Genomic DNA, 12308 nt, shown 5'->3' on the forward strand with positions numbered 1-12308 from the left:
CATTTCTGGTAATGTTTGCTCACTTTTCAACTTGGTACTGAGCAATACAATTATATAATATAATCATAATAGTAACGTCATTTTGTTTTGAATTTTGTCGTGAAAACAAATCGCTACTTTTATTAATTTCTCATTAAATTACATTATAATTACGATGAGTGCAGAAAAAATAAGTAGCGAGGAGGTTCCTGGGAAGTTTACTGAGTGGTTGCTGGCCATGGGATGCCCTGCAGATAAAGTGCCATCGGTGGAAAACATAGGAGAGTATGTTCATCCATTTTACACTTTTAATTGATTATTTATCCTCTAAAAAAGTCCCTCTGATGATGGATACCTAAAACTCATTACAATAAACAAACAAATTCTATAGTAATAAGTACAAGAAATATATCTTCTACATAGTTCTATAATATTGTGATTCTTGATTTGTTTCCAGGATGTGCAGGGGTCAGTACTACATGGTGTGGCGCAGTTTGATGGAGCAGGTGGACGCTAAAGACGTTGTGCGGCGCAAACGACTGCAGGTCTTCTGTGATGACATCAGGAGATGCAAGAAAAAAAATGTTTTTAATGAGGTTTGTTGCTTTTTTTTGCAATGGATTTTATTTGGATGTGGTGTAGAATCTTTGAGATTCTTTGACGATCTGCATATTTCGTTTTCTCAAAATCTGGAGGCAGGATATATGACTTTTACCTTTCATTCTAAATACACAGAGAGTAACTGAACTCTTCAGAGGCTGCTCTGAGTAAGTGAAGGTGATTTCAATGGAGTGCTAATGGTTACTCAGTAATGAACAACAATAACATACAATAAAGAACCTTTTGCATTGTGTTCTACCATATTAATTACAAAAATATTTTTTGTGTACCTATTTTGTAAGAGCTCTTTATAGATTTTTTTTAGTTATGTCTACAGGTGGGGACCTGTAAATGGCTGTTTGTTTTTTATTGTTAATTATTATTTTCTATCATTAGCTGTTGGTTAAAACAAACTGATGATAAACCCCTACATGAGACGTCTCAAAAAAAAACATGCGTGGGATAATATCTAAACTATATAAATAATATAGTAACATCATAATGAAGGCAGCCCTCTAATGAGGGGGCCTGTCTGCGTGCCACTTAAAACTAAGTCATAATAACTGCTTATGGTCAGTCGACCAATCGCTGGTTTGGGCACAAAAATTAAATAAATAAACATAAATAGCTTATTTATGTCCCACTGCTGGGCATAGGGCTCCCCTCAATGAACAGGATATCAGGTATGGATCATACTCCACCACTGTGCTTCAGTGCGTCAACAACAACAAAACAATTCAATTCAATTGCTGTGAACAACAACAAAAAAATTAAAAAAAATCTGATTTCTGAATAACATTTACATTGTACACCTACTTCAGTGTGAGACCAACACCCTGATGCCAGAGCAGCTGTTGCTGTGGAAACAGCAGGCGGAGCTCCGACAGAAAGTCAAAGATGCGACTGACGGGGTGTCACTGGCTCGGAGAGACCTGGACCAGCTTATGGATAAGAACTGCAGCAAAAGTATGAGCCTGATGGTTTTTCTTTCATATATTATGACTTCTTTTCAATCTGCTTCTATGCTTAAATAAAAAACATTAAAATCTCGAGATTTCTTATCAAGAGTGGCTACTAGGTTTTCTTGTGATTGTCACTTGTAAAGATTCATAACTATACTTACATATTGTCACTAGAAAGGTATATACGTAAGCACCAAGAAGAAAAAGTAATTTAAAGTTTTTTTTTTATAGTCACTGGAAAAGGCAAAAATTCGTAAGCGCTAAGAGGCCGCGGGAAAAAGTCATTTAATTATTTTTTTCATTTTTTTTTATCGTAACTTTTTACCCATTTATCCAATTTATATGACGTCAACATAAGATTATATAGTTTTTTTCATTTTCTATATCTAGTAATACATTATAGCATTGATTACGATATTGGCGCTTACATAATTTTGCTTTTCCAGTGACGATATTATACATCAACGATATTGTATACTATGGTATGGTTGTGTGCTCATTTTTCTGCATTTTGAAACACGGATGGCCCATTATGCATATAACAATGCAAGTAACCACATCATACATAGTATACAGGGTGGCCCAGAAGTTCACGTTCAAAATGAAAAAATAGATAGAGGGACTCATTAGCTACCAGAAACACCCCCATGTATGTTCAGCAATTATTTACGGTTTAGAAGATATGACCCATTTTGTACCTTTTCTAGATTTTCTACCTTACTTCAGAAATCATCATTTTGTCGTTATCTCTTTCTTAATAATTCTTTTATTTAACTTCATAATTATGCCTAAGGATATGTACCGCTAGGTAAAAAATGAAAGCAGTCAAATCAAAGATAAAAAAAAAAGTTTTTGGAAATCAAAGTGAGAATTCGACCAAAATTGTTACAGTTGTTAAAACTTCGCCGAAGAATAATAAACACATGAGATTGTCATGGACCCTGAAAGTATTTCTAAAAACTGCTCAATTTAATAGCCTTTTAGAAACATCCAAAAAAAGTACCCTTAATACAGGCAAAAAACTAAGTAATTAGCCCTCAAAGATTGCAAGACAGACAGATTTGAAGGAAAATTTGACATTCTCATACAATGTAGCTGCTACTTTCTAACGTTGTTAAAGGTCTCAGAGACACATTTTCAATTAAAAGTAAATAAAAATCACGCTTATAATCGCTAACAGGGTAGACATAGCAACAATCCGAAGACAAAACTTGCAGTCACTTTTGGTATTCGTATTTTAATGAAGGTACATAGATTTCAAGGAAAAAGTTATCCCCAAACCTGTATATTTATATATATCCTTTTCAGCCGTATTCGGGCATGGCGACAAGTCTCCAATCTAGGTTCGCCTAAGATGCGCTCTTATATGGCTGACGTAACCGATCTTAGCAGTGAATGTATGGCCACACTCACTGCACGTCAGCACACCTCCGATATAATTATATGTTATGGCCGCAGATGGTCGGGCCTTCAGCAAAACGCGATACATAGTAAACTATTTTTAATGGGTTGATCTGGATTAAATGTTAAATAAGGTTGTGTTTGCTTATCTACCAGATTAGGTGTGACAAGATTTTGTACACTATGTAAATAGATTGTAAAACTAGTTTTTCACGGTCATTGCTTTTGTGCTGAACTGTGCCACAGTCAATAAGACGTTCAGAATTTACATTTCAAAACAAAAAAAACATAACAGTTTCAAAACTGTGATTAAACAGAAACCTTGTCATCATCACTATGTAAAAGCCACTCTCTTGTCAGTGTAGCATTCTGTATGCTGCTTTTTTTAGGGAAAAATAGGCCAGTGGTTTCCTTCTTGCCTTCCGCCCTGCAGTCTATCTGACGCGAGTGGGATGGCGCCTAGACTAGTCTATTTCAAAGCCGTACTAGGACTCCTGTTCTCCGCCTCTGAATAGTACTGACAGTTACTGCTGCTCTCTGTCAGGTTCCAGGTTACAGTCCCTGCGGCTTGGCCCTTCCGCCTCTGCAACCATTGAGGTCTTTACTCCAGGCATTTCACTCAATATGTAGTTTTAAATTTTCACCCTCAAAAATGGAGGTTCTAAATTTCTTTTTCTATCTGTTTAGTGGCACAACGCAATCAAGCCCGTAACAAAGCTGAAAACGCGGCACGACGCGCGTACTTCCTACAAGGGTTGGCAGAGGAGCTGCGTGGCAAGACAGAGGCTCTGCAGGAGACTCAGGATATAGCTGACTCACTCTGCTCTACTGATGATGGTGGAGATATACAGGTATAAAACAATATGATTGGCATGTTTTTAGGGTTCTATACCTCAAAATGGAACCCTTATAAGGTCACTTTGTTATTGTACTTACAAGTTTGTACAGAACCCTCGGTGCAAGCCTGATTCACACTCAACTGGCTTTTTAGGCAGACCTAGAAAAGTCAGTTGAGACCTTACACAACCCTCTCAAAATTTTACAGAATTCAATTGATAGCACACATTAGAAGGGTTGCATATCAGCAAGGTGCCTATTTGATTCGGTCGGGTTATTCATTTTGAAAATTAATAGCTCTTAATCATCCGTCCCTTTCCTTTTCGGCGAATAAGAAAATGACAGGTACCTATAACCTTTAAAGTGAGGAGATGTGTGTATCAGGGCCCTTGTTAGCACTAAATTAATATTGTCTGAATTTCCTCCCAGAGTAAGCTAGATCGGTGCCTGTCGTGGCCGGGGCGCGCGGCCGCTGCGCCCGCGCCGCCCTCCAACACCACTGCGAGCTCCGCGGGGGCTACTAACGGCGACGCTGACTTTGGTAACCAACTACTTACTGTATACTAAGTTATTTTTACTTACTAATTTATTCTGAAAGTCGCGTTTGGGGCACTTTCATGCGCCACTTCCGTTCCGACATTGAGAATTAACCTTTGAACAGTTTTAAGGCAGTAATTCAACAGAAACTGTAGAAAAGGTTATTATAAGGTTAGTGTTTATTTAGAAGATATTAATATGAATTAACCTTCGGTAAACTGATATTAGGCAGCCAAATTACTAAATTGTATAACAATATTTTATGTTTTTTTAAAGAATGTCTAGGGCCCTGTGCCGTGGTTATTCTTTTCTAGCAGTTTTAGGCGAATCATACTTTCGTTGCGTAAAAAATGAAAAATGATATTTTTAAATTCATATTTGAGATGGAAATACGGCTAGCACCTATCACGTTGATCATCTAGCGGTTGATGTACCTCACTACCCCGATTGGGATATAGTCGCGAGCTTATGTTATGTTGGTACTCCCTGGTTCCAGAGGAGCTGGTGTGCCAGCTGGTGCGAGGCGGGGGCGCTGCGCTGTGCAGCCAGCTGTGCAGCCGCCGCGGGGCGCTGCTGCGGGGGCTCGCGGGGGCGGGGTCGCCGGGGGGACAGCGGCATAAGTAAGTACATCTTTATATAAGTACATTTTTTTTTATTGTTGACATTTTATTTTTTTATTTATACATGTGGGATATAGAAATAACACCAGACTGGATATTTTAAATATCTTTACTCCTTATATTTTAACAAAATCCTCTCATCCGACCGACATCGCACCAAAGACTCCCCTTTCTTACTTTTTAAAACTGCAATACGTCCCATCCATTGACCGTCCTCCTTTCATACCATAAACAATCAAAGTCCCATTCATTATCGTTCCATAGTATTCTCACTTTCCTACATACATACATTCACTTACGCTTATTTCCCACCGGGGTAAGCAGAGACTATGGGATTCCATTTGCTTCGATCCTGTCACACTTCTCTTGCTTCCTCCACATTAATCAATCTTTTCATACATGCACGCCGGTTCAGTGTAGATAGTACACTGCAGCCAAGCAATATAACTCTACATTTTTTTCATCATCATCACTAATTTAAGATCCACGCCCTTGTCGGTGTTGTCTCCTCTCCATGCTACTTTTTTAGGGAAAAATAGGGCAGTGGTTTCCCTCTTGCCTTCCACACCGCTACATTTTTTGAACAGGCCTTATTGTATATTTGCCGCAGAGACTATGGAATTCCACTTGCTTCCATCCTGTCACACTTCTCCTGCTTCCTCCACATTAATCAATCGTTTCATTACTTGGCTGGACAAATGGGGAGCTGAGGGCTCTCGCCCGGTACAAAATTTAAGGGATTATAAACGTGACTTATATGATGTATGTATCATCATCTCCAACTCATCTCGTTTTCACATGATCCGCTTACCTAACCTGAAGATTTGACAGGTCCAGTTTTTTACAGAAGCGACGTTAACGTGACTTCATGTATGTATTAAAGTAGGGTAGTTTCCAACTAGTCAAATCAGTTACGATTTACTAAACGTCAAATCACGAAATTGCTATGGAACTTGTATGAAAAAGCACACTGTGGTGACGTCATAGAAAACGTGATGAAATGTCGGACTTATTATTACGTTTTCTTTACTATAAACGGTTTTCGTCAGTTTTAGATCTGTCTTTATTTAGTAATCAGGATTTCATAATTTATCTTAAACATAATACACGATTCAATTACTTGGCCGGACAAATGGGCAGATGAGGGCTCTCGCCCGGTACAAAATTTAAAGGGATTATAAACGTGACTTTTTGTATGTGTTAATAATTTCCAGGCTTACACCGCAGTCCGTGCTAGCCCACACCGCGGCCCTGCACTGCACGTTATCGCTAGAAGCCACCAAACACAAGATACACCTCAAACAAACCAAGAATAGACTACTGTCTACCGTTACCGAATTGAATGTGAGTCAACCTTTATAAGTCTTATCTGGTTCAACGCCTGTCAGTGGTTGTCCAACGGGGCAATGCCGCTACTGTAATGGGTTCGTTTGCACCAGGTCAGATTCAGAACACTTAAACGCCTAGTTGGACGTGACGAAGTTACGTATGTTTCTGATTATGCGACAATTTCTTTCTTTTCTTTCTTTCTTTCTTTCTTTCTTTCTTTAAAAGCATATATGAAATAAAGCAACCTCTCTGGTCCAGTGGTTGAGCTCACGATCCGGAGCCAGGTACGAATCCCGCTGGGAACATATCACAATAATCACTTTGTGATCCCTAGTTTGGTTAGGACATTACAAGCTGATCACCTGATTGAGAAGGCTCGTTGAGCCGTTGGTCCCTGGAGCGGAGAGTTGCCGTTCTATCTCTCTCCCTTTATTTAAGAGCTGCGCTCTTATCGGAGGAGTAATCGCCTCCATTACTCCATAGATAGGGCGTGTAGAACGGTGGTTGCCCCTCAATTTCTCAATCGGTGATGTTCTAGCTAAAGCCCTACCAGAATCTATTTCCTCGGCCTCCAACCAGTACTGATACCGCTGCTGCCCGGCATCAAGGGTGCGCTTGTGAAGTAGCGGTGCCGTTCTATACGTAGTATTATTCTTTAAGGTATAGGCGTCAGACGTCACACACACAGATGCGCGTGTACGATAACGTCAATGTGTGGTGTCTGTAAAACGAGGTTGTTTGTATGAAGTATCCGGGGTGTGGTACTAGAGAAGTAACCTGTTATCTGTACACTTCTTTAATTTAAGATATTAGATTAATATTTGTTAAGGATCTCTCAATGCGTCTTATCGGGGCTTCGGGGGATGCTAGGGCTGGTAGTTATTTCTGTCAGAGAATTAGCCTGGCGATTCAGAGGGGTAATGCTGCCAGCCTGTTGGGCACCTTGCCTCGATGTGACGCATTGGATGAGGTGTTTTATTTGTAAGATGGTGTTTGTTTTGTTTTTAATTGTTTGAATAAAAAATAAAAGATATTAGATTGACGCCAATTATATTTGAAGTGGTTTTCGAATTCATGTTTGGATCATAAATTATGGGCACCCCCATACGATTGAAGACTAAAGTAAGACCGAGGGGTGGGGGGAAGGGGGGGGGGAGATAAACATAGCTCAGCCGCTGGTAGGGAGCGAAGAGTTGCCGTTATATACGTAGTATTCCTTATTCTATGCTTCTGTGATCTGTAACTCAGTTTGTCCTCAGAACTACCTATCAGGCGAGGCCTGCGAGTTGCTGGTTCTCCGCTGCGAAGTGGCGCACGCGTCGGCGAGGGTGTCTTCCCTGCGCAGCTCACTCCAAGACCTGACGAGTGGCAGTGGAGTGTTCCACACGCATGCGCACTCTTGCCCGCCTCCTGCGACTAGCCTGGCCAAGCAGGACGCCGCTATTGTGAGTACATTCTTCTCTCGTGTGGGTTGTGAGGTGGATGCATGATTTTTACCAACCTCATCAATCTTGGTGTCGGGGTTATTACTGAACCGCCAAAGGCCCCTGGCATGACTCATGTAACGACTACGTACTTACATCAGTAAATAATAGTAACCGGGACCAACGGCTTAACGTGCCTTCCGAAGCACGGATCATCTTACTGTTTGGACAATCAGGTGATCAGCCTGTAATGTCCTAAGCAAACTAGGGATCACAAAGTGATTTTTGTGATATGACCCCACCGGGATTCGAACCCGTGATCCGTGCTTCGGCAGACACGTTAACCCGTTGGTCCCGGTTACTACTTACAGATGTAAGTAAGTAGTCGTTACATGAGCCATGTCAGGGGCCTTTGGCGGCTCAATAATAACCTTGACACCAGGGTTGATGAGATTGGAAATTCACCTTACAACCCGAGAAGAATAAGAGTCTTTTTGTAATTATTTCTTTTTATTTTGGTGCAATAAAGGATATTTGTATGTTTGTGGAACGTAGCCTGCATTGTCCCTCATTGTACTTTCACCGACAGGAAAGCAAGAAGGAGGAGTTGAAACGCGTGATGACGTCGCTAGCTGGTACGGAACGCAAGATACAGAGCGTAAGGGAGTGTCTCACTGCAGTGTTCACGGCCCTCCACAACAACGCGCCTCTCACCAACGCACAGTACCGAGGTACATTAATAAAAAGTAGTTTCATCATCATCAATTTAAGAGCACGCATTTTCCATGCTACTTTTTTAAGGAAAAATAGGGCAGTGGTTTCCCTCTTGCCTTCCGCCCCGCAGTACTGTCTGACGCAAGTGGGATGGCGCCCAGAGTAGTCTATTACAAAGCCATACTAGAACTCCTGTCCTGTCCTCCGCCTCTAAATAGTACTGACAGTTACTCAGTGGGGTGTTAGTTAGTTATGAAGTTTATTTAACTACAAATATTTTTCAAAGTTGCTTAAAGTAATTACATGCAACGCATTATCAGTTGTGGCCGAAAAGGATTGCCTCAGCATTGCTGCTGCTTAACAGTCACCCCCTGTACTAACAAAGTCGTCAAAACAACAACACAATAAAAATTTAGAAAAAAGTAGATTTAGTGATGATCTTCTATCGTGTGGATTGTGAGGTAGATTACCAACCCCATCACCCTGGTGTCAGGGTTACTATTGAGCCGCCAAAGGCCCCTGACATGGCTCGTGTAACGACTACTAACTTACATCAGTAAGTAGTAATCGAGACCAACGGCCTAACGTGCCTTCCGAAGCACGGATCATCTTACTTACGGACAATCTGGTAATCAGCCTGTAATGTCCTAACCAAACTAGGGACCACAAAGTATTTTTTGTGATATGTCCCCACCGGGAATCGAACCCAGGGCCTCCGGATCGTGAGCCCAACGCTCTAATCACGGGACCACGGAGGCCTACCCACGGAGGAGGTTATGAAGTAAGGTCGTTTTGGGTGTTATGGGGGGAGATGATGAATTTATCTTTGACCCAGTAAATACTCTATTCCAATTTGCAGGAGTCCAGTTAGACTTGCCCTCCGAGTCGATATCTTCGCTGCGTCAGTTCTACGACGGTCGCTGCGAGAGCCGCCCGAAGCTGGACGTCAGCCTCGAGTTGGAGGTGTCTGATGGATCCATAACTGATAATATAGGTCGGTATAACATAAACAACAGCATAACAGCCTCCGTGGTCTAGTGGTTAAAGCGTTAGGCTCACGATCTGGAGGTGCGGGTTCGATTCCCGATGGGGACATTGTCGAAATCACTTTGTGAGACTGTCCTTAGTTTGGTAAAACGGTTGTTTTACCAAACAAAAAAAAAACAAAAAATTTTACATCGCCCAATAGAGCCGACCCGACAGAGTTAAGTAGACAGCACGTCAAACAGATTACATACCTACCAGCGAGATGCCTATTTCATTCGCCCGGGTTATTCATTCGTTTTAAAATTAACTTGTTGACAATCGTCCGTCCCTTTCCTTTTCGGCGGATAAAAAAATGACGGGTATAACTTAAAATAAAATTAGGAAGTTTCTGCGGGAGTCGGGACCACTAACAGTCTGTACGTGTTATTTTATCTCGTTATTTCGGCTGTGTTGCGAACCACAGTAGCGTGTGACATTTTTATATTTTCTACAATAATATGATTTCATTCACGATGTTTTTAATAATTTTTCCCTAAAAAGTAGCATGGAGGGGAATGCTACACCGACAAGAGCGTGTCTCTTAAATTAGTGATGATGATTCTTAACTGAATTGTTCCAGATTACAACAATCCCAGATTTGTCGACGAGTTACGCCTCTATCTGAAGAATTTTAAATTGGAGAATAACAGACAATTGGTGTTAGAGAGGTTAGTGATTTTGTTATCATCTGGCGTTTGCTGACCTAACATTAAAATCCAAGTAAAATCATCTAATAAGCAAAACATATTTTCCACGTGTATGCTTTTTCATGTTTAATTTGTTTTATGTGTGTTTTCTTTAGGCATATTTTTTTATACAAGTAAAAAAAAAACAAACACTAACAGAAAGTTCCGTGAGATGCGGGTACTTAGGTTCATCTTGCGGTCGACAGATATACCTCTGACTACCCCGATTGAGATAAGCCGTGACCTTATGTTATGTTAGAACTATTTCACATAGGTAACTTCTCTGGTTGACATTGGGACGGCTACAAATTGAGGTAAACCTAACTCAGACGCTGGTGGGAGCGGAGAGTTTCCGTTCTATACGTAGTATTATTCCTCTTCTATTCAATTCAATTCAATTCTTTATTCTATCGTGTGGGCATTTGTGTGGTGGAGTACCAATCTCATCAACCCTGGTGGCAGGGTTACTATTGAGCCGCCAAAGGCCCCTGACAAGACTCATATAACGACTACGTACTCATATACCGGGACCAACGGCTTAACGAGTTCGAAGTAATAACAAATAATTATTACAGTGGCGAAAAGGTCTGGATATTCGAGACAGTGCAGGCGTCCATGGACCGCCTCCGCGCCAGCTGGCTGGCAGCCGAGCAGTCGTGCCGGCTGCTGGCCGCGGCCGCCGCGCTGCCCCGCCACGTGCGCGGCCTGCTGCGCCACGTGCGCTCGCGCACGCGGCTGGAGGACGACGTGCGGCCGATGGGGGCTGAGCAGACGCCTAAGGAGATCGGTAACATTGTTTTGAACACTTTTCTAGTTAATCTAGGAGAGGGGGGGGGACGTTTGTGTTAGTCTCTGCTCACCCCAGTGGGAGATAATGTATGTATTTATTTATTTATTTATACACACCTTCTGATCTTATTTCTAAGTTATACCCGTTGTTTTCTTATCCGCCAAAAAGGACAGGTAATCGACAGGCATAAAATTTATGGAACACACAATAATTTTAAGCGAAAAGTTTGACGATCCTCCCAACATTTTACATTGGCTAAAAACCCGACTAAATTAACTTGACAACACGCGTCAAACGGGTTGCATATCAGCGAAATGCCTATTTTATTCCCTCGGGTTATTCATTAATTATTTGCCCTGTTCCTTTTCAAGAAAATGGCAGGTATAACTTAAAATAAAATTAAGTGTCTGCAGGAATCCAGGCCATTTATTAAACATGATCAAAAATAAATAGATGAGCACATTGGACACAAGATACAGAAATAAGGACAACAGATACAGAAAGACCCAACAGGCGGCCTTATTCCTCATGCAGCAATTTCTTCCAGGCAACCTTTAATCATAAATGTTGTTCACAGATATACAATCTCAAGTGGAAGAAGAAGCCCAAATCATAGACAAGACCAAGAAAAGACTTCGGGAATGTGTTCAGGACCTGCAGAGAACAGCCAAGACCTTCACCTTGGGTCAGGAGAACCTGCGGTTCTGGTCAGAGAACCAAGCCAAGAAATACATACTGCCCTCCAGAAAGCTCAACGGCATGACCTATACAGATTACGAGATATATTACTTAGAGAATTGCATGAGTATTTAATAAAGAAGTCATAAATTATGTTCTTTTTTATTTTCCTTACATAATACTTTCTACTTTCATTGAAATGAGTGGGTCGCTTCGACGTACCACCTAACACACTGTAGGGAACGCTGGTAATTGTAATAAACCCCTACACAAATAATTGAATGAACTGTATTAATTAGGATATTATATTTAATTACAAGATCCAAACATTGAGACGCGTCGGTTTACTCGCGCTGGAGATGTGACTGACCATAAATGGTAGACTATTAGGTATGTCCCACACACACACTATTGGATTATACCTAACTATTCTCATAAACACTATATCACAGCCCGGACACTTCATACAAACAACCTTGTTTTTACACAGACACTACACATTGACATTATCAACGTCCTTTTGGTTTAATTCTAATTGGGAAGTTGTCAGAGGAAGCCTCATTACGAAGACATATTAACACAATTTGTTTTTGTCATCTGATCCTCATATATAAGCAAGTAGGACTAAACTTCATAGGAAACAATGAAATTATCAATAAATGGCAAGTGACATAATATGTTGCTATTAGATAAAGCTACACTGTGACGTGATTCGTTTTTTATAA

The 12308-nt window shown here is 40.9% G+C and overlaps 1 protein-coding gene across 1 annotated transcript; it reads left to right on the forward strand.

Annotated features, from left to right (window-relative positions):
- Positions 1-88: 88 nt before the first annotated feature.
- On the forward strand, positions 89-11718 carry LOC126376814 (uncharacterized). The gene is made up of 14 exons (XM_050024360.1): positions 89-264; positions 437-575; positions 1401-1545; positions 3487-3552; positions 3630-3793; positions 4209-4320; positions 4813-4936; positions 6151-6280; positions 7525-7710; positions 8279-8420; positions 9263-9397; positions 10010-10097; positions 10691-10902; positions 11483-11718. Exons 1-14 carry the CDS (start codon positions 155-157, stop codon positions 11716-11718), a joined length of 1989 nt encoding a protein of 662 aa, XP_049880317.1. The 5' UTR covers positions 89-154.
- The last annotated feature ends 590 nt before the right edge of the window (positions 11719-12308 follow it).

The sequence above is a fragment of the Pectinophora gossypiella genome, chromosome 21, assembly GCF_024362695.1.
Source record: "Pectinophora gossypiella chromosome 21, ilPecGoss1.1, whole genome shotgun sequence".
NCBI lineage: Eukaryota > Metazoa > Arthropoda > Insecta > Lepidoptera > Gelechiidae > Pectinophora > Pectinophora gossypiella.